The following is a 22,761-nucleotide window of genomic DNA, read 5'->3' on the forward strand; positions in this document are numbered from 1 at the left end:
GGGGGTTAATCCCGCTGCAGGGGCTGATAGAGAGGGCGGCTGTGGGACTGGGGGTTAATCCCGCTGCAGGGGCTGATAGAGAGGGGCGGCTGTGGGACTGGGGGTTAATCCCGCTGCAGGGGCCGATAGAGAGGGGCGGCTGTGGGACTGGGGGTTAATCCCGCTGCAGGGGCCGATAGAGAGGGGCGGCTGTGGGACTGGGGGTTAATCCCGCTGCAGGGGCCGATAGAGAGGGGCGGCTGTGGGACTGGGGGTTAATCCCGCTGCAGGGGCCGATAGAGAGGGGCGGCTGTGGGACTGGGGGTTAATCCCGCTGCAGGGGCCGATAGAGAGGGCGGCTGTGGGACTGGGGTAATCCGCTGCAGGGGCCGATAGAGAGGGGCGGCTGTGGGACTGGGGGTTAATCCCGCTGCAGGGGCCGATAGAGAGGGGCGGCTGTGGGACTGGGGGTTAATCCCGCTGCAGGGGCCGATAGAGAGGGGCGGCTGTGGGACTGGGGGTTAATCCCGCTGCAGGGGCTGATAGAGAGGGGCGGCTGTGGGACTGGGGTTAATCCCGCTGCAGGGGCTGATAGAGAGGGGCGGCTGTGGGACTGGGGGTTAATCCCGCTGCAGGGGCTGATAGAGAGGGGCGGCTGTGGGACTGGGGGTTAATCCCGCTGCAGGGGCCGATAGAGAGGGGCGGCTGTGGGACTGGGGGTTAATCCCGCTGCAGGGGCTGATAGAGAGGGGCGGCTGTGGGACTGGGGGTTAATCCCGCTGCAGGGGCTGATAGAGAGGGGCAGTTTACTGATTGGATAAACCCCTCCCTGTACAACATGTATTTATTGCACTAATATCAGAGGGGGGGCCCAAGCGCAGCCCCACAGGCAGCTTTATATGGTGGGTTTCTGTTCCTTGCTGTCAGGTTCTCCAGAGATGGAACCAAGGAGGTTAGAGGGGAAATGGGAGAATGAAGAGCCGGACACTGAGGAGCCTCTGCCCACAATAAAGAGGGAAATGGATCCCGTTCCTGGGGCCGGTGAGTAACGTTTCTTTATTAATAAGGCGCCAAGGCACTTCCTTACTCCCAGCTTTACGCGCCCCTGTCTCTCCCTTACTCCCAGCTTTACACGGCCCTGTCTCTCCCTTACTCCCAGCTTTACACGGCCCTGTCTCTCCCTTACTCCCAGCTTTACACGGCCCTGTCTCTCCCTTACTCCCAGCTTTACACGGCCCTGTCTCTCCCTTACTCCCAGCTTTACACGGCCCTGTCTCTCCCTTACTCCCAGCTTTACACGGCCCTGTCTCTCCCTTACTCCCAGCTTTACACGGCCCTGTCTCTCCCTTACTCCCAGCTTTACACGGCCCTGTCTCTCCCTTACTCCCAGCTTTACACGGCCCTGTCTCTCCCTTACTCCCAGCTTTACACGGCCCTGTCTCTCCCTTACTCCCAGCTTTACACGGCCCTGTCTCTCCCTTACTCCCAGCTTTACACGGCCCTGTCTCTCCCTTACTGCCAGCTTTACACGGCCCTGTCTCTCCCTTACTCCCAGCTTTACACGGCCCTGTCTCTCCCTTACTCCCAGCTTTACACGGCCCTGTCTCTCCCTTACTCCCAGCTTTACGCGGCCCTGTCTCTTCCTTACTCCCAGCTTTACACGGCCCTGTCTCTCCCTTACTCCCAGCTTTACACGGCCCTGTCTCTCCCTTACTCCCAGCTTTACACGGCCCTGTCTCTCCCTTACTCCCAGCTTTACACGGCCCTGTCTCTCCCTTACTCCCAGCTTTACACGGCCCTGTCTCTCCCTTACTGGCAGATTTCCCTGAAGAGGAGCTGGAAATATTAGAGATACAAATCAAGGAAGAGGAACCTGACTCTGACCCTCTGACTCCAGAAGAAACCGGTAAACACTCAGGGCAAGTGATGTTACAGGGGAACTATCTTAAAAGTTAAAATTGAATGTCTTTTTTACCTTAAAGAAATAAGAAACGTTCCAAATATGATCTATGAGGCTGACCTGATAGGGAACTGAAGCCTGTCTGTGCTTGTGTGAGTGCTGGGCTGTGATTGGCTCTCCCCCTCCTACTGTGCTTCTGGCAGGGACCGTTAGGACACGCCCACCCCTCATGTGAAACCTACAGGGTTAGGGGTTTTATTCATTTATTCTATATGTTATTCCCATGAAATAAAGTTTATGTTAAATGTCATGATAGTTCCCCTTTAATCTTGAGCAGCCTCCCTTGCCCTCTGCATACTAGCCAGGGGGACTGTGTGTGGATCAACTGGATTGGAATCCTTTTCTATTATTATATAATATACAGTCGGGTCATTTCCCTATGGGACCAAACTGTAAATTATATCCTTATAAACGGTGCTTAGTGATGTCATCAGCTATAATCGGAGTGATGTCATTTGTCACATGACTCACTGAAACTTGTATATTATAATAAATAATGTACCCCCTATTGTAAACTATGAAGATATTATAAGTCACCTCAGAACTCCTCGCAGACTTATAATATCCTTATATTACACAACAGGGAGTTCTTTATTCACTATATATTATAAGGAACTCCTCGGGGGCTTATAATATCCCTATATGTTACAATAGGGGGTACTTTATTCACTATATATTATAAGGAACTCCTCGGGGGCTTATAATATCCCTATATGTTACAATAGGGGGTACTTTATTCACTATATATTATAAGGAACTCCTCGGGGGCTTATAATATCCCTATATGTTACAATAGGGGGTACTTTATTCACTATATATTATAAGGAACTCCTCGGGGGCTTATAATATCCCTATATGTTACAATAGGGGGCACTTTATTCACTATATATTATAAGGAACTCCTCACAGACTTATAATATCCTCATATTACACAACAGGGGGTTCTTTATTCACTATATATTATAAGGAACTCCTCACAGACTTATAATATCCTCATATTACACAACAGGGGGTTCTTTATTCACTATATATTATAAGGAACTCCTCGGGGGCTTATAATATCCCTATATGTTACAATAGGGGGCACTTTATTCACTATATATTATAAGGAACTCCTCGGGGGCTTATAATATCCTTATTATTCACTATATATTATAAGGAACTCCTCGCAGACTTATAATATCCTTATATTATACAACAGGGGGTACTTTATTCACTATATAAGGAACTCCTCGCAGACTTATAATATCCTTATATTACACAACAGGGGGTTCTTTATTCACTATATATTATAAGGAACTCCTCGCAGACTTATAATATACTTATATTACACAACAGGGGGTACTTAATTCACTATATAAATATATATAGAAGTGACATAGTTGTACAGCACCTTACAGAAACCACACCCCTTTTTTGACACAACTGCCAATTTTCTGCTGCAAAATTTCATGGAAGTTTCGCTAAACGATTCACCATTGGTGAAATGCGGAATTCCGCTGCATATCCATGCCTGATTGGCCCATTCATCAGGTTATGCTTCTCCCTATTAGATTGCAGTTTGAGTGACGGAGAAAGCTGGGCCGATACAGCCGGGGAGCCAATACGCAGCCTCGGACTGTCGAGCGCAAGATACAAAGATTTCTCGCCCAACCGTAAATCATCGGGGTTTATCTGCGATACATGTGGGAAATGCCTATCGGGGAACAGCCATTTACTCACCCACCACTGTGTCCCATCCGGGCCCAACTGCGTGGGGGAGAAACCATACACCTGCGCGGAGTGCGGGAAACGCTTCTCCCATAAGAGCGGTCTTCACAGCCACAGCCGAATTCACACGGGAGAGAAACCATTTACCTGCACACAATGTGGGAAGCGTTTCTCTCAGAAGAGCAGCCTCCTCGTTCACGAGAGGATTCACGCCGGGGTAAAACCCTTTGCCTGCACTGAATGCGGGAGCTCGTTTTACGATCAGAGCACCCTCCGCACACACCGGAATATCCACAAAGCGGAGAAACCATTCACCTGCACGGAATGTGGGGCGAGTTTTACTCACAAGAGCAGCCTTCACAGTCACAGCCGAATTCACACGGGGGAGAAACCCTTCACTTGTGCCGAATGTGGGAGAGGTTTCTCGCGGAAGACCAGCCTCCAGGTTCACAACCGGGTTCACACGGGGGAAAATCCATATTGGTGTAAAGAATGCGGCCAAGGGTTCTCTCACAAGAGCAGCCTCCTCAGCCACCAAACCATTCACACCGGGGAAAACCCATTCATGTGCACAGAATGCGGGAAAAGTTTCTCCCAGATCGGCAGCCTTCACATCCACCAGACGGTTCATACAGGCTTAAAGCCTTTCACTTGCACGGAATGTGGGAAAAGCTTCCAACTTAAAGACGCCCTTCACAGGCACCAGAGGATTCACACGGGGGCAAAACCATTCACCTGCACGGAATGTGGGAAAAGCTTCTGTCAAAGTAGCAGCCTTCGTGTCCACGAGAAAACTCACACAGGGGAGAAACCATTTGTATGTACTGAGTGCAATAAAAGGTTCAGCCACAAGCACAACCTCCGCCAGCACCAGAGAATCCACACCGGGGAGAAACCATTCAGCTGCACCGAATGTGGCAAAAGCTTCACTCAAAAAATCAGCCTTCAGGTCCACAAAAAAATTCACATACACTAGAAACTGCCTCCTTTCCCAGGCTGTGCAGGGGGGCGGCGGCACTGTAGGATAGGAACCAATCGGCAGCTAGGCTGACCTGATAGGGAACTGAAGTCTGTCTGTGCTTGTGTGACTGCAGGGCTGTGATTGGCTCTCCCCCTCCGACTGTGCTTCTGGCAGGGACTGTTACTCATTTTTCTAATCGGCCCCTCTCCTATTCATATTCCTGTCTCTCTTTTAAATCACTGGCTGGTTGCTAGGTCAAATAGGACCCTAGCAACCAGATAGCTGCTGAAATTTCAAACTGGGGAACTGCTGAACAAAAAGCTAAACAATTAAAAAAACGCAAATAATGGAAAATGAAGACCAATTGCAAAGTGTCTCAGAATAGCACTCTGTTACTGTAAAGGTCACTGCTATTGTCATACTGCCACAAGTGGCCAATCAGCTGTTGTTACATCACCGCAAGTGGCCAATCAGCCGATGTTACATCACCACAAGTGGCCAATCAGCTGTTGTTACATCACCGCAAGTGGCCAATCAGCTGATGTTACATCACCACAAGTGGCCAATCAGCCGATGTTACATCACCACAAGTGGCCAATCAGCCGATGTTACATCACCACAAGTGGCCAATCAGCCGATGTTACATCACCACAAGTGGCCAATCAGCCGATGTTACATCACCACAAGTGGCCAATCAGCCGATGTTACATCACCACAAGTGACCAATTAGCCAATGTTACATCACCACAAGTGGCCAATCAGCCAATGTTACATCACCACAAGTGGCCAATCAGCCGATGCTACATCACCACAAGTGGCCAATCAGCCGATGTTACATCACAAGTGGCCAATCAGCTGATGCTACATCACCACAAGTGGCCAATCAGCTGATGCTACATCACCACAAGTGGCCAATCAGCCGATGTTATATCACCACAAGTGGCCAATCAGCCAATGTTACATCACCACAAGTGGCCAATCAGCTGATGCTACATCACCACAAGTGGCCAATCAGCCAATGTTACATCACCACAAGTGGCCAATCAGCTGATGCTACATCACCACAAGTGGCCAATCAGCTGATGCTACATCACCACAAGGCAATATATGACTGACAGCTCAGATTTTTAATTGCAATTACTTTAATGTCCCATTCAGCACTAGATATCACCTAGAGGGCAAATTCACAAGATTTTGGGGGGATAAAAAGCTTTCCCTTAATAACAGGGAACACAAAATGGCGCCGCCCTGCTGGCTGTGACTGTAAATTCCAAGACTGAAGGGAAAAAAATAAAATAGTTTCTATAATGTAAGTAAAGTTTATTTTGCTCAACATAAATGATAGGAAAGGATTTGGAATGATTTCCCCTTTAAATGCACTGCTTTACATGTACCTTGAATGTGTGTCCAGTGGGGGGGAGGGGCATCCCCCCCTTACTCATGTCTGCCCCCTCTGGTGGTGTCAGTGATGGACAAGTCGCGTGTGGGCGTTTAGTTGGAAAGGGGCGTGGTTTCGGGTTGACTCCTGCACAGCTTTCCACGAGCAGCCCTGATATCTGTGGGTGGAGTCTCATGGGTGGGGCTTAAACTAAGAATTATGGGAGACAAGATTAGAGGAATAGCTACATACTGAGGCCGCTGGCGCTTATTATTCCTACCACCCACCCAAGGTGATAGTTTGCTGAGAACTGATTGGTTGCTCGGGATGGCACACCCGTGTTAGAAAATGAAGGAATATGCAATAAAAGATGCGGGGTTGTTAGTAGCCCATAGCAACCAATCAGGGGGCAGCATTTTCTTGGCACCTGTTTGAAAGCAAACATCTGACTTTGCCTCTTCACATTTTCATACATTGCCCTATAGGTGTCCCAACACCAAGGGTGCTTGTAATGAATGTGGGTGCTGCGGTACGGGGGTGCTTGGGATGAATGTGGGTGCTGCGGTACGGGGGTGCTTGTGATGAATGTGGGTGCTGCGGTACAAGGGTGCTTGTAATGAATGTGGGTGCTGCGGTACAAGGGTGCTTGTAATGAATGTGGGTGCTGCGGTACGGGGGTGCTTGGGATGAATGTGGGTGCTGCGGTACGGGGGTGCTTGTGATGAATGTGGGTGCTGCGGTACAAGGGTGCTTGTAATGAATGTGGGTGCTGCGGTACAAGGGTGCTTGTAATGAATGTGGGTGCTGCGGTACAAGGGTGCTTGAGATGAATGTGGGTGCTGTGGTACAAGGGTGCTTGTAATGAATGTGGGTGCAGCGGTACGGGGGTGCTTAGGATGAATGTGGGTGCTGCGGTACACGGGTGCTTATAATGAATGTAGGTGCAGCGGTACGGGGGTGCTTGTGATGAATGTGGGTGCTGCGGTACGGGGGTGCTTGTGATGAATGTGGGTGCTGCGGTACAAGGGTGCTTGTAATGAATGTGGGTGCTGCGGTACGGGGGTGCTTGTGATGAATGTGGGTGCTGCGGTACAAGGGTGCTTGAGATGAATGTGGGTGCTGCGGTACGGGGGTGCTTGGGATGAATGTGGGTGCTGCGGTACACGGGTGCTTATAATGAATGTAGGTGCAGCGGTACGGGGGTGCTTGTAATGAATGTGGGTGCTGCGGTACGGGGGTGCTTGGGATGAATGTGGGTGCTGCGGTACACGGGTGCTTGTAATGAATGTGGGTGCAGCGGTACGGGGGTGCTTGTAATGAATGTGGGTGCAGCGGTACGGGGGTGCTTGTGATGAATGTGGGTGCTGCGGTACGGGGGTGCTTGGGATGAATGTGGGTGCTGCGGTACGGGGGTGCTTGGGATGAATGTGGGTGCTGCGGTACAAGGGTGCTTGTAATGAATGTGGGTGCAGCAGTACGGGGGTGCTTGTAATGAATGTGGGTGCTGCGGTACGGGGGTGCTTGGGATGAATGTGGGTGCTGCGGTACACTGGTGCTTGTAATGAATGTGGGTGCAGCGGTACGGGGTGCTTGTAATGAATGTGGGTGCAGCGGTACGGGGGTGCTTGTGATGAATGTGGGTGCTGCGGTACACGGATGCTTGTAATGAATGTGGGTGCAGCGGTACAAGGGTGCTTGGGATGAATGTGGGTGCTGCGGTACAAGGGTGCTTGTAATGAATGTGGGTGCTGCGGTACGGGGGTGCTTGTAATGAATGTGGGTGCTGCGGTACGGGGGTGCTTGTGATGAATGTGGGTGCTGCGGTACAAGGGTGCTTGTAATGAATGTGGGTGCAGCAGTACGGGGGTGCTTGTAATGAATGTGGGTGCTGCGGTACGGGGGTGCTTGGGATGAATGTGGGTGCTGCGGTACACGGGTGCTTGTAATGAATGTGGGTGCAGCGGTACGGGGGTGCTTGTAATGAATGTGGGTGCAGCGGTACGGGGGTGCTTGTGATGAATGTGGGTGCTGCGGTACGGGGGTGCTTGGGATGAATGTGGGTGCTGCGGTACGGGGTGCTTGGGATGAATGTGGGTGCTGCGGTACAAGGGTGCTTGTAATGAATGTGGGTGCAGCAGTACGGGGGTGCTTGTAATGAATGTGGGTGCTGCGGTACGGGGGTGCTTGGGATGAATGTGGGTGCTGCGGTACAAGGGTGCTTGGGATGAATGTGGGTGCTGCGGTACACGGGTGCTTGTAATGAATGTGGGTGCAGCGGTACGGGGGTGCTTGTAATGAATGTGGGTGCAGCGGTACGGGGGTGCTTGTGATGAATGTGGGTGCTGCGGTACACGGATGCTTGTAATGAATGTGGGTGCAGCGGTACGGGGGTGCTTGTGATGAATGTGGGTGCTGCGGTACAAGGGTGCTTGGGATGAATGTGGGTGCTGCGGTACAAGGGTGCTTGTAATGAATGTGGGTGCTGCGGTACGGGGGTGCTTGTGATGAATGTGGGTGCTGCGGTACAAGGGTGCTTGTAATGAATGTGGGTGCTGCGGTACAAGGGTGCTTGAGATGAATGTGGCTGCTGCGGTACAAGGGTGCTTGTAATGAATGTGGGTGCTGCGGTACAGGGGTGCTTGTAATGAATGTGGGTGCTGCGGTACAAGGGTGCTTGAGATGAATGTGGGTGCTGCGGTACAAGGGTGCTTGGGATGAATGTGGGTGCTGCGGTACAGGGGTGCTTGTAATGAATGTGGGTGCTGCGGTATGGGGGTGCTTGTAATGAATGTGGGTGCTGCGGTACGGGGGTGCTTGTGATGAATGTGGGTGCTGCGGTACGGGGGTGCTTGTGATGAATGTGGGTGCTGCGGTACAAGAGTGCTTGAGATGAATGTGGGTGCTGCGGTACAAGGGTGCTTGAGATGAATGTGGGTGCTGCGGTACAAGGGTGCTTGCGATGAATGTGGCACCTGGGGATAATTTGGGTGCTATAGACCTAGGGCAGTTGGGGTGAATCTGAAGACTCTGGTACAAGGACACTGGGAGGCTCTAACCCCTGGGTGCTGGGAGCCATTACACGGCTGTGTCCCATGTGTTTTAGCCCCACACTGCCCGGTCACAGGGGTGCCCCCCACACTGCCCGGTCACAGGGGTGCCCCCCACACTGCCCGGTTACAGGGGTGCCCCCCCACACTGCCCGGTTACAGGGGTGCCCCCCCACACTGCCCGGTTACAGGGGTGCCCCCCCACACTGCCCGGTTACAGGGGTGCCCCCCCACACTGCCCGGTTACAGGGGTGCCCCCCCACACTGCCCGGTTACAGGGGTGCCCCCCACACTGCCCGGTTACAGGGGTGCCCCCACACTGCCCGGTTACGCGGGGGCCCCAGACACATTACTGTGGGAATAAATGAGACCCTCTGCCCGTCAGCCCTCCTGTGTGCGGCCCCTCACATATAAACCTATATTATCTCTATAACTGTATATAGTCTATACATGGCACAGGGGGAACCGTATCTGACAGAATAGAATCAGATCAATGGATCCTGGATAATGAGTGTGACACAGAGAATGTACTTGGGCCCAACCATGAGCAATAACCCCACACACGGAGTAACAGTGTCTCTAGAGCGGGAAGCAGCCGGTTGTCAGGGGTAACCTGCAGGGTTGCTGTCAGTCATGCGCAATGGATATATATGTGCCCACCAAGAAAATGGCGCCGCCGTTCCTTCATAGCGACAGTTCTGTAGAGAAGCCAGCGCCCGTTTAATTTGCCGTTTATCTGAGTGACCCGAATAACCCAAAGGTTACACTAAGCAGAATGGAAACTGGGGCAGGAGAGACACCGCCCTGCATTCTGCTCTGGGCTCTACGTCTCCATTCAACTCCCCCCCCCTCTCTGCATCGCCTGCCTTCCGCTTCCTCCTATCATTACAAGTCACATGATCCAGTGAGGTTTCGGCATTATTTATCCAATCTGAGATGTGACTCTGTGAGGGGCATGCTGGGAACTGTGTCCTGTAATTCCCCCCCCTGTGTCCCTGGCATTGTCCCTCCCCTGCACTCACATCTCCAGCCTGGGCTACTGGGTAAGTGCTTTTCCCTCCTCCTCCTCCTCCTCCTCCTCCTCCTCCTCCTCCCTGCACTGTCTGTGGGACTGGGGGTTAATCCCGCTGCAGGGGCTGATAGAGAGGGGCGGCTGTGGGACTGGGGGTTAATCCCGCTGCAGGGGCTGATAGAGAGGGGCGGCTGTGGGACTGGGGGTTAATCCCGCTGCAGGGGCTGATAGAGAGGGGCGGCTGTGGGACTGGGGGTTAATCCCGCTGCAGGGGCCGATAGAGAGGGGCGGCTGTGGGACTGGGGGTTAATCCCGCTGCAGGGGCTGATAGAGAGGGGCGGCTGTGGGACTGGGGGTTAATCCCGCTGCAGGGGCTGATAGAGAGGGGCGGCTGTGGGACTGGGGGTTAATCCCGCTGCAGGGGCTGATAGAGAGGGGCGGCTGTGGGACTGGGGGTTAATCCCGCTGCAGGGGCCGATAGAGAGGGGCGGCTGTGGGACTGGGGGTTAATCCCGCTGCAGGGGCCGATAGAGAGGGGCGGCTGTGGGACTGGGGTTAATCCCGCTGCAGGGGCTGATAGAGAGGGGCGGCTGTGGGACTGGGGGTTAATCCCGCTGCAGGGGCTGATAGAGAGGGGCGGCTGTGGGACTGGGGGTTAATCCCGCTGCAGGGGCCGATAGAGAGGGGCGGCTGTGGGACTGGGGGTTAATCCCGCTGCAGGGGCTGATAGAGAGGGGCAGTTTACTGATTGGATAAACCCCTCCCTGTACAACATGTATTTATTGCACTAATATCAGAGGGGGGGCCCAAGCGCAGCCCCACAGGCAGCTTTATATGGTGGGTTTCTGTTCCTTGCTGTCAGGTTCTCCAGAGATGGAACCAAGGAGGTTAGAGGGGAAATGGGAGAATGAAGAGCCGGACACTGAGGAGCCTCTGCCCACAATAAAGAGGGAAATGGATCCCGTTCCTGGGGCCGGTGAGTAACGTTTTACATTTTTTTAATAACCCCAATATGGCAGTTACACGGCCCTGTCTCTCCCTTACTCCCAGCTTTACGCGGCCCTGTCTCTCCCTTACTCCCAGCTTTACACGGCCCTGTCTCTCCCTTACTCCCAGCTTTACGCGGCCCTGTCTCTCCCTTACTCCCAGCTTTACGCGGCCCTGTCTCTCCCTTACTCCCAGCTTTACGCGGCCCTGTCTCTCCCTTACTCCCAGCTTTACGCGGCCCTGTCTCTCCCTTACTCACAGCTTTACGCGGCCCTGTCTCTCCCTTACTCCCAGCTTTACACGGCCCTGTCTCTCCCTTACTCCCAGCTTTACACGGCCCTGTCTCTCCCTTACTCCCAGCTTTACACGGCCCTGTCTCTCCCTTACTCCCAGCTTTACACGGCCCTGTCTCTCCCTTACTCCCAGCTTTACATGGCCCTGTCTCTCCCTTACTCCCAGCTTTACATGGCCCTGTCTCTCCCTTACTCCCAGCTTTACACGGCCCTGTCTCTCCCTTACTCCCAGCTTTACACGGCCCTGTCTCTCCCTTACTCCCAGCTTTACACGGCCCTGTCTCTCCCTTACTCCCAGCTTTACACGGCCCTGTCTCTCCCTTACTCCCAGCTTTACACGGCCCTGTCTCTCCCTTACTCCCAGCTTTACACGGCCCTGTCTCTCCCTTACTCCCAGCTTTACATGGCCCTGTCTCTCCCTTACTCCCAGCTTTACACGGCCCTGTCTCTCCCTTACTCCCAGCTTTACACGGCCCTGTCTCTCCCTTACTCCCAGCCTTACGCGGCCCTGTCTCTCCCTTACTCCCAGCTTTACACGGCCCTGTCTCTCCCTTACTGGCAGGTTCCCCATTGGCTGAATCAGAAATATTACAGATAAAGATAAAGGAGGAAGAACCGGACCCTGAAGACCATCAGACCCCAATGGAAAGCTCAGCAGTTGCCCTTACAGGTGTGGGTAAGTAGCCAGAGGTTCTGCAGTAACTGAATATGAAATTATGCTGTTTGGCCTCAAATATGGATAGGGAGATGGTTCTGACCCTGTCTCTCCCTTACTGGCAGCTTTCCCTGAGGGGGAGCCAGAAATATTACAGGTAAAGATAAAGGAAGAGGATTCCAATTCTGATGATCATCTGAACCCAATGGATGTAGGTAAGTAGCGACTGACTAGGCCTGTAGGACCTAACCCTAATGTTAGATATGTTTGCCCTCAGGGAAGCAAGGACAAACTTCAAATGAGGGGTGGGCGTGTCCTAACAGTCCCTGCCAGTAGCACAGTAGGAGGGGGAGAGCCAATCACAAATGAGGGGTAGGCGTGTCCTAACGGTCCCTGCCAATAGCACAGTAGGAGGGGGATGTTGTGAGTTTGGGTTTAACACTGTTGTGCATCTCAATCTACCAGGATTCCCACAGTTAAACACGGAAGAGAAACCCTTCATTTGCACGGAATGTGGGAAAAGCTTTGATGGGCATCGCAGTTTCACGACGCACAAGAGGATTCACACAGGGGAGAAACCCTTTGCCTGTCATTTATGCTGGAAGAAGTTTACTTACAAGTACCAGCTTCTCACGCACATAAGTAATCACGCCGGGGTAAAACCATTCACGTGCGCTGAATGTGGGAAACGTTTCTCCCTCAATAAGAGACTTACAAACCACCAGAAAATTCACACAGGAGAGAAACCATTGAGGAGTTTAGAATGTGGGGAATTGGTTTCTAGCAAACACAGACTCAAGGAGCACCAACGACTTCACGCAGGGGAGAAACCCTTCACCTGCCCAGAATGTGGGAAAAGCTTTGCCCTAAAATACAGAGTCAACAAACACCTGAGAATCCACACGGGGGAGAAACCATTTGCCTGCACAGGGGGTGGGAAAGGGTTTTGTGTAAAAGACGAACTTCAGAAACAGCAGAGGTTCCACTCTGGGGTGAAACCATTTACCTGCGCGGAATGTGGGAAAGGCTTCTGCTTAAGGACTGGGCTTATCAAGCATCTGGCCACTCACGCCGGGGAAAAACCTTTAACGTGTCCAGAATGCGGCCAACGGTTCCGTTTACGAAGTGAATTTCAGAACCACCTGAGACTCCATAGAGGGGCGGTGCCGTTCCTGTGCACTGAATGCGGGAAGAGCTTCTGTCAGAAGAGCAGTCTTGACGCCCACCTCAGGATTCACACAGGGGAGAAACCCTTTATGTGCACCGAGTGCGGGAGAAGCTTCAATTTGAAGAACGGCCTCCGAAAGCACCAGAAAATCCACACGGGGGAGAAACCCTTCAAATGCACGGAATGTGGCAAGAGGTTTTCCATGAAGACTGATCTACAGAAACATCACCGGACTCACACAGGGGAGAAACCCTTCATATGCACGGAGTGCGGCAAGAGCTTCTCCCACCACAGCAGCCTCTACAATCATCAGAGGATTCACACCGGGAAGAAACCATTCACCTGCACGGAATGCGGACGAGGATTCGGCAGCAGAGGCCGATTTTATAAACACCAACGAGTTCACAGTGGGGAGAAAACCTTTACCTGCACGGAATGTGGGGAGAGTTACTTCAATAGCGCCAGCCTGCACCGGCACGAGAACATTCACACCCGGGGGAAACCACTGACCTGCACGGACTGTGGGAAGTGCTTCCCCGAAAGGCACAAACTCACCCGGCACCAGAAAACTCACAGAGGCGCAAAAGCTTTACGTGTGCGGAACAAAGGGAACGTTCTACCCCCTTCTTAATAGGGGAGGTAGAACAGTGACCCCGAATGTAACGGGGAGATGAACTTATGCAAATAGAACGAGGTTTCAGGCTCCTCCCACCCCATGGACTGAACCATCAAAAAAACTACTGGCGAAAGGACTTATTTCTGCTTCACTGCGGCAAAAATGCCAAGTCCACCCCCCCATCTTGTGGTAATTCAGGCAGGATTTCGGGGGCTGTATTTTATCTCTGTGTAACTGTACATTGAACTGTGAGTACTGCCCCATATGCAGCGCCCTGCCCGTGCCTGGGTGGTTATGAATGAATAATATCCGGTGCTGGTTTCCCTTTGGGCTAAACATTAACCCTATCTGTAACAATGGCCCCTTTATTGGAGCTCCCTATAGATCCTCTCAGGTCCCTGTCTGGGTTTCACATGAGGGGTGGGCGTGTCCTAACGGTCCCTGCCAGAAGCACAGTAGGAGGGGGAGAGCCAATCACAGCCCTGCAGTCACACAAGCACAGACAGGCTTCAGTTCCCTATCAGGTCAGCCTAGCTGCTGATTGGTTCCTATCCTACACAGCCTGGGAAAGGAGGCAGCAGGAAGTGGAACAGATGGGCGGGGCTAGTGGGGTTTGGGGGAATTTCTCAATAAATCAGTCAGAAACACAACTTTAAGCACAACCCTTCTATATCTAGAGGAGTATAATTCCCTGGTACATTCATAATGTTTATAGGAAATGTCTCCTTTAAGGCTAAGTGCACCTTGAAATAATATATTGCTGATGGAAATTACCAGTGTGGGATCTGTTATCCGGAAACTCCTTATCCAGAAATGACAGGAAGTGCATCTCCCACAGACTCCATTGTTATCAAATAAAGCAACATTTTCAAACCTTTTCCCTTTAATCCGATCCCAACCAAAATCTAATTAACCCTCATTAAAGGCAAAGCAATCCCTGGGACGTATTTTAGGCAGAGAGGCAGTTTCATTTTTGCTGCTAATAAACCCAAGGAATTCTGGGAACTCGTCCCACTGAGCGTCAGCCTATAGGATAAACCCATGCAAATGAGATTTTCTTGGAGCTGTTTGGGACTGGTTCCCAGAATCCCTTGTGGCTATTTGCATACGTATGGGGCAGTCTCCTCAACCCGTTTTGGTTTATGTGTGAGTTTCTGCCGCCGACATCTTTATTCCGTCACTTTAGCCGGCGCCGCGGGACTGGAGGTTGGACTCTGGGCTTCGGTTCGGCTCCATGTTGGGTCTGATGTTCTTACAAAATGTGCTGCGATTGTTACGATTGTTACGTTTGTGTTGTGCAATGATTTGCCCCATGTGCTTCTCTTTGAGATAAAACTTAAAATTACATCTGGTTGCTAAGCAACCCAAACTCAGACTGCCATTGTCGTGTTTTTTATTTCTTGCTTATTTTTCTGCCTCCACCCCCAGCCTGACCCCCCCCCCAGCACAACCCCGCCCAGCATTAGACTAATGACTGGTTGCTAGGGTCAGTGACCGTACTGGCAACCACAAAGCAGCAACAGATCCTTTAGCCCACTCCATAGCATTTGCACAGAGATATACAAGGGTAGTTCTGCAAGATTTGCCCCATTTGTCCATCCTATTCCATGTATTGCTGCATATGAATATAATAAGGATTTTGGGCAGTTTGCCAGTAGGCAAGATGGCCGCACCCTGCAGCGCTCCGGGGAACCAATGACTGCAGCAAAGCACAGAAGAGATTCAGTTTGTGAGCAAATTACCAATTACTACTATCAGGTCAGCCTAGCTGCTGATTGGTTCCTATCCTACAGTGCCGCCGCCCCCTACACATCCAGACTTCACCCATCCAATCCCTGTGCGGCTCTACTGGGACTAAAACTCACTGACAGCAGGGGGGCCCCAGCCAATCAAGTAAATGCGGGGCCACAAGTAATTAGAGAGTGGGAGTTAGAGAACATTATTTAAAAGTTGCCACCATTTTGTCGTTAAAATACTGGCCTTTGGGTTTGGGGGGGGCAGTGACATCACATGGGGGCGGGAAGTGACATCATGGGGTGGGGAAATGCCCAGGCTAGGCAGGGGAATGGGGGCAGGGAAATTGACGTGGGGGTGTGTATATGGGCGGGGCAGACGCCATCTCTATTTAAAGGGGGCCGATTGGTTGGTACCGACCCCAGCTGCCGATTTATACTTCCCCTTGATATTTAAAGGGGAAGTACAGTCCTAATGGCCCCAGGTTCTCCATTAAAAATGAAAACTATTTCCAATCCCTTGCCTGCAATTCCCCCCATCGCCCCGCTAGCTCTCATTACTCATGGTGGGCTGTGATGTAGGAGGGGGCGGGGCAGTGACAAAAGCGGCGGGGATATGACATCACGGACATTGCAAGGAGGATCAGGGAAGGAGAAGAAGGAAGAGGAAGGGTAAGTTTGGGGCGGGATCAGGGCGAATTGAGGGTTAAGAGGGCGGGGCCAGCGGCTGAACCTACAGATTTACTGGCACCAATGAGTAATAGTGGCCCCTGGGCAGGTGTTTTACCTAATTGGGCCGCTAAACTTCCACATTAAGCAATGACAGCGCAGAGCCGGGGCAGGTAGGCGGGAAGGGGTTAAACTTGGGCAAACCCCACTGACCCCCAATAAACTGACTGACTTAGCACATTAACCAATGGAAATCTTTATATGAGCTGCTTATTATAGAGAAACAACAGCTGTTTATATTGAACACACAAAGGGCGGGGCCTAAATATTGGTACGTGTTCATGGGGGGGCCCCATATCAATAGCTTGTGGGGGGCCCCAAAGTTTCTTACAAAGTTCCCTACAGGCAGGGCCGGAACTAGGGGGGGCAGAAGAGGCAGCTGCCTAGGGCGCAATGATTAGGGGGCAGGATACCTCTCCTGCCTACCCCTAGTTCCCCTACTTTGCCATTGCCCCCGCCGCTAATGACAAGCAGCGGGGGCAACGACCCACGGCATCGCACCCCCCCCCCCCGAACTGCGCATGCGCGCCAACGGAGGGGGCCGACCGGGTTGCCTAGGGCGCCACTGCCTACAGGCCATGTAGATGGTGTCTGGCTGACAGGCTGCTTGTGTATTGTTACCTGCAGTCCCTAAACCCGACTGTCCCTTCTCTGACTGTCAGTTACAGCTTCTAATACTAACAGACAAATATGGCCGCCCCCTCATACAGAGATATGGGGGATCAGACAGGGAATGTAACAGCATCAGGCAAATACTTTAATGCAAACTTACACATAGCCTGACAGGCAGTGATACAATAGATGTAAAAAGGATGGTTTATTTTTGGTATCAGTGTCTCTTTAAATAGCGGCAGGGCAAATCTGCCCACTAGTATCATGGCAGCAATGTCTAACGGCTCAGCTGCAAACTTCAGCACAATCCTATTGGCTGGGAGAGCCCATGGGCTGAACCATATTATTCTATGGGTGGGAACCGAAATCCCAGCAAAGGGAGGGAGAAAAACATCACAATGTCTGGAGCTGAGATGTGAGGGGCCGGCTGGGAGTTTGTGTCCTGCAATTCCCTTCCCCTGTGTCCCTGACATTCCCCTCCCCTGCACTCACATCTCCAGCCTGGGCTACTGGGTAAGTGCTTTTCCCTCCTCCTCCTCCTCCTCCTCCTCCTCCTCCCTGCACTGTCTGTGGGACTGGGGGTTAATCCCGCTGCAGGGGCTGATAGAGAGGGGCGGCTGTGGGACTGGGGGTTAATCCCGCTGCAGGGGCTGATAGAGAGGGGCGGCTGTGGGACTGGGGGTTAATCCCGCTGCAGGGGCTGATTAGAGAGGGGCGGCTGTGGGGACTGGGGGTTAATTCCCGCTGCAGGGGCTGATAGAGAGGGGCGGCTGTGGGACTGGGGGTTAATCCCGCTGCAGGGGCTGATAGAGAGGGGCGGCTGTGGGACTGGGGGTTAATCCCGCTGCAGGGGCTGATAGAGAGGGGCGGCTGTGGGACTGGGGGTTAATCCCGCTGCAGGGGCTGATAGAGAGGGGCGGCTGTGGGACTGGGGTTAATCCCGCTGCAGGGGTTGATAGAGAGGGGCGGCTGTGGGACTGGGGGTTAATCCCGCTGCAGGGGCCGATAGAGAGGGGCGGCTGGTGGGACTGGGGGTTAATCCCGCTGCAGGGGCTGATAGAGAGGGGCGGCTGTGGGACTGGGGGTTAATCCCGCTGCAGGGGCTGATAGAGAGGGGCGGCTGTGGGACTGGGGGTTAATCCCGCTGCAGGGCTGATAGAGAGGGGAGGCTGTGGGACTGGGGGTTTAATCCCGCTGCAGGGGCTGATAGAGAGGGGGCGGCTGTGGACTGGGGGTTAATCCCGCTGCAGGGGCTGATAGAGAGGGGCGGCTGTGGGACTGGGGGTTAATCCCGCTGCAGGGGCTGATAGAGAGGGGCGGCTGTGGGACTGGGGGTTAATCCCGCTGCAGGGGCTGATAGAGAGGGGCGGCTGTGGGGACTGGGGGTTAATTCCCGCTGCAGGGGCTGATAGAGAGGGGCGGCTGTGGGACTGGGGGTTAATCCCGCTGCAGGGGCTGATAGAGAGGGGCGGCTGTGGGACTGGGGGTTAATCCCGCTGCAGGGGCTGATAGAGAGGGGCAGTTTACTGATTGGATAAACCCCTCCCTGTACAACATGTATTTATTGCACTAATATCAGAGGGGGGGCCCAAGCGCAGCCCCACAGGCAGCTTTATATGGTGGGTTTCTGTTCCTTGCTGTCAGGTTCTCCAGAGATGGAACCAAGGAGGTTAGAGGGGAAATGGGAGAATGAAGAGCCGGACACTGAGGAGCCTCTGCCCACAATAAAGAGGGAAATGGATCCCGTTCCTGGGGCCGGTGAGTAACGTTTATATTTCTTTAAAATAATACCAACATATATACATGGCAGTTACATGGCCCTGTCTCTCCCTTACTGGCAGCTTCCCCATTGGCTGAATCAGAAATATTACAGATAAAGGTAAAGGAGGAAGAACCGGACTCTGCAGATCATCAGATCCCAATGGAAATCTTGGCCGTTCCCATTACTGATGGGGGTAGGTAGGGGGGGATTGTGTTGGTTACACGGGAATTACATTGAGGGACATCCCTGGAGTCATTTCCCCATCTATAAGATCATATGGGAGATCTGTGCATCATTGAATATTAGATAGAGACCAGGGCTTGACCATGGGAAAGAGAGCAGCCCAGGAGCAGGAAGTACAGAGAATCAGAGCTCTGTACCTGGGTAAGTACTGGGGGGAGATTGGATTCACTTACCCGGGGGGGGGGTTCCTGCCTGACCATGGGAAAGAGAGCAGCCCAGGAGCAGGAAGTACAGAGAATCAGAGCTCTGTACCTGGGTAAGTACTGGGGGGAGATTGGATTCACTTACCCAGGGGAGGTTCCTGCCTGACCATGGGAAAGAGAGCAGCCCAGGAGCAGGAAGTACAGAGAATCAGAGCTCTGTACCTGGGTAAGTACTGGGGGGAGATTGGATTCACTTACCCAGGGGGAGGTTCCTGCCTGACCATGGGAAAGAGAGCAGCCCAGGAGCAGGAAGTACAGAGAATCAGAGCTCTGTACCTGGGTAAATACTGGGGGGAGATTGGATTCACTTACCCAGGGGGAGGTTCCTGTCTGACCATGGGAAAGAGAGCAGCCCAGGAGCAGGAAGTACAGAGAATCAGAGCTCTGTACCTGGGTAAGTACTGGGGGGAGATTGGATTCACTTACCCAGGGGGGGTTCCTGCCTGACCATGGGAAAGAGAGCAGCCCAAAAACCATAGAATTGGAGCTATGTATTTAGAGAAATACTGGGGGGGGGGGGGAAGTTTGAATGTGGCAGTAATTTGCATTCTGATTTCTGTTATCAGGTAGGTGCTTGACCAGTGGAAACCGCTGTGAAATTTCCAGACTGCGACCAGGTGACCCATTCCCCGAGGCGGAGCCCGGCGCTATGTACGGCGAGTGCTCAGAGAGACCTGAATTACTGGGTTTTATTTGCTGTTATTGTGGAACCAGTATCTCAGGCAGCAGCGCACAGGGGCACCTACTGACTTGTAGTGTCGGAATCTCACGCAGGGGAAGCGACGGGCGAGTGAAACCATTTATGTGCAACAAGGTTTCCCCGACAGAGAAACCATTCAGGTGCAGCGGATGTGCCAGTCAGTTTTCCCATAGGAGCAGCCTGCGGGTCCACGAGAGAGTTCACACGGCGGAGGGGCTGTTTCCATGTACAGAATGTGGCAAAGTCTTTTATCGTAAGGGCAACTTCCTGGCACACCGGAGAATCCACACGGCTGAGACGCCGTTCCCGTGCCCGGAATGTGGCAAGAGCTTTTCCCAAAAGAGCAATCTGCTGGCGCACGAGCGGATTCACACGGGGGTCAAACCCTTCACGTGTTCCGAGTGCGCTAAAAGCTTTGCCGTAAAGAGCAGCCTCTTGTCCCACCAGAAGGTGCACACGGGGGAGAAACCATTCACCTGCGGCGAATGCAGCAAACAGTTCTCTCACAGTTACCAGCTCCGGATACATCTCAGCGCTCACACCGGCGTCGACCCCTTCCCCTGCACCGAGTGCGGCAAGACTTTCACTCTAAAGTACAGACTGACCAAGCACCAGAGAACCCACACCGGGGAGAAACCCTTTAGATGCACAGAATGTGGCAAATGCTTTTCTATTAAAAACGAGCTTCAGAAACACCAGAGAATCCACACCGGGGAGAAACCCTTCATGTGCGCAGACTGCGGGAAAAGCTTCACTCTAAAGGACCGGCTCAACAAGCACCGGAGAGTTCACACCGGGGAAAGACCCTTCAAATGTCTGGAATGCGGCAACCGTTTCTCGGCAAAACACGGGCTTCTGAAACACCAGAGGTCCCACACGGGGGAGAAACCCTTCACCTGCAGCGAGTGCGGGAAAAGCTTCGCTCAGAAGAGTACGTTGGAGATCCACGAGAGAATTCACACAGGCGAGAGACCGTTTAAATGCAACGACTGCGGAAAGAATTTCATTCATAGCACTAACCTGCACAGCCACCAGAAAATCCACACCGGGGAGAAACCATTCACCTGCGCCGAGTGCGGCAAAAGCTTCTCTTTGAGAAACAAACTTGTCAGACACCAGAAAATCCACAAATAAAAGTCGTAAAGGAACAGGCCAGGGATCTCCAACCTTAATTACCCATGAGTCACGTTGGGGAGAACCCAAGCAAGGAAAAACTTAATAAGGGCTGTGATTGGCTATTTGGTATTTTGGCAACCAAAACTTGCCTCTAAGCCAGAACTCAAAAATAAGCAAATGTTTTGGGGCCACAGGGAGAAACATCTAAGGGGTTGGTGAGCAGCTTGTTGCCCCTGGGGCACCTGTTGGGGATCATTAGGGATGCACCAATCTAGGATTTGGTTTGGGATCCAGCCTTTTCAGTAGGATTCGGCGGAATCCATGCCTCCGGCAACAGGGCCTCCCTGTTCTTAGCAACCAGTGTCTGAATGAGAGACTAAGGGAATGAAGTGCCTCTTTAGCATGTTACATTGTCACAGTATATCACTTTATACTCAATGATAAGTCAGGCATGAACTTTTATATTAAAGGGGAAATGCACCTATTTAATAATAAAAAAAAAGCTAAGTGACCCACCGTTACTGAGAGATTTATATTCAGAGGAATTTCCATTGAAGCTGTAGAGTTTGTGGTATGGGGGGCACTAGTGGAAACAGTGTTGCTTGACGCACCTCTACCCCCCTGCCCTTCCCATAGGCCAACACATTGCAAACATAGGGGGCACAGGTGGGCCGGTATCTGCCCAAAGCAGGGGGTTTCCCATAAGTCTCTATGAGAAGCGGCTCCGGACCAGCACGGGGATAGTCAGAACAGCCGGGTAGCCCCAAAGTTGCACACACCCCAGTGTGGGGGTTCCATTCTATAAGGGGTGGCCCTGTATGTGAGTAATAAGGGGGACTCTATGGCACACACTGGGGATACCCCCTGATAGGGCCTTTGTATATTTCTACCTTTTCCCTGTTAATAACATTGGCATCAAGCATCATTTTCACTGGCCCGGCTGGTAAAATACCTGGCAGTAGTGATGCGCGGACCAGCCTGATACCCGTGGGGCCGGTGGGTTGGACGGGTTTGGGCCGACCTTGGCACACAATAGGTTTGGGTTGAGCTCCTACTCCCGCTCTCCCTGCCCGCGGCTTTATAGATGCGTGCCCCCGCCTCTTTTGTGATGTCATGTGCAGGGTGGGCAGAGGGGAGGAGCTGGGTCAGGGGTGGGTCGAGTTTGTATCAAGCCATACATCACTACTCTCGCTGCTACTAGACTGGATGTGCCGCTTGGGCCACCAGTTTGGCAAAGGCTATTGCGACAAAGGCTGGTCACCAAGCTAATTAAAGGGTAACTAACATAAAAGACAAAAACATAAGGTATGTGTCATGGAAATAAGAAACAGTGAAACCATGAGGAAGAGGAGGAGACGCTCAGGGGGAGGAGTCACTGTGCAATTGCTGATACACAGCAGGGGCTTCTGGGTACAGGCAGAGAAGCACAACTATTATACTGGGATTCACACAGTTACTACTGGGGCAAAATGGGAATTGCTGGGGGCAAATGAGCCAGAGATGTGACCCAAATGGCAGCGGTTCCTGATATCCCTAATGGGCTGAGGAGAAGGAATATGGCAGGGGAGTATTGCTACACACAGGCATGTGCTTTGCTAAAGGGCCCCGGGCCCCCCATGTTCCCCTCAATAAAACAATTGAAAAAAATAATTTCTCTCTTGTTTTGTTCCTCCGCCCCCTGAGCTTCTATATTGCTGTTTAGCTGCCATTCCTCCCTGCCTGACTGCCCCCAGCCCCCCCATCCTCTCATATCAGCCCCCCCCCCCCACACAGGGAGCAGCACCCAGTAGCACCAGGAGGGAGACGATGCATTAGGGTCAGTTTTTTATGTAGTGGTGCTGGTTTCCCTTTGGGCTAAACATTAACCCTATCTGTAACAATGGCCCCTTTATTGGAG

General features: G+C 52.5%; 3 protein-coding genes across 3 annotated transcripts; all 3 read left to right on the forward strand.

Moving 5' to 3' along the window:
* The first annotated feature begins 912 nt into the window (after nucleotides 1–912).
* Nucleotides 913–4,676, forward strand: LOC101735177 (gastrula zinc finger protein XlCGF26.1). Its single transcript, XM_031904279.1, has 3 exons — nucleotides 913–1,020; nucleotides 1,799–1,885; nucleotides 3,493–4,676. Exons 1-3 carry the CDS (start codon nucleotides 918–920, stop codon nucleotides 4,623–4,625), a joined length of 1,323 nt encoding a protein of 440 aa, XP_031760139.1. The 5' UTR covers nucleotides 913–917; the 3' UTR covers nucleotides 4,626–4,676.
* Nucleotides 4,677–10,937: 6,261 nt separating this feature from the next.
* On the forward strand, nucleotides 10,938–14,140 carry LOC101734875 (gastrula zinc finger protein XlCGF26.1). The gene is made up of 4 exons (XM_031904267.1): nucleotides 10,938–11,023; nucleotides 11,890–12,003; nucleotides 12,108–12,197; nucleotides 12,448–14,140. The coding sequence occupies exons 1-4, from the start codon at nucleotides 11,002–11,004 to the stop codon at nucleotides 13,779–13,781; spliced, it is 1,560 nt and encodes a 519-aa protein (XP_031760127.1). The 5' UTR covers nucleotides 10,938–11,001; the 3' UTR covers nucleotides 13,782–14,140.
* A 3,050-nt stretch (nucleotides 14,141–17,190) lies between these two features.
* LOC116411617 (gastrula zinc finger protein XlCGF26.1-like) lies at nucleotides 17,191–22,511 on the forward strand. The gene is made up of 4 exons (XM_031904270.1): nucleotides 17,191–17,353; nucleotides 18,485–18,598; nucleotides 18,682–18,795; nucleotides 19,615–22,511. The coding sequence occupies exons 2-4, from the start codon at nucleotides 18,496–18,498 to the stop codon at nucleotides 20,880–20,882; spliced, it is 1,485 nt and encodes a 494-aa protein (XP_031760130.1). The 5' UTR covers nucleotides 17,191–17,353; nucleotides 18,485–18,495; the 3' UTR covers nucleotides 20,883–22,511.
* The last annotated feature ends 250 nt before the right edge of the window (nucleotides 22,512–22,761 follow it).

The sequence above is a fragment of the Xenopus tropicalis genome, chromosome 6 (assembly GCF_000004195.4).
Source record: "Xenopus tropicalis strain Nigerian chromosome 6, UCB_Xtro_10.0, whole genome shotgun sequence".
Classification (NCBI taxonomy): domain Eukaryota; kingdom Metazoa; phylum Chordata; class Amphibia; order Anura; family Pipidae; genus Xenopus; species Xenopus tropicalis.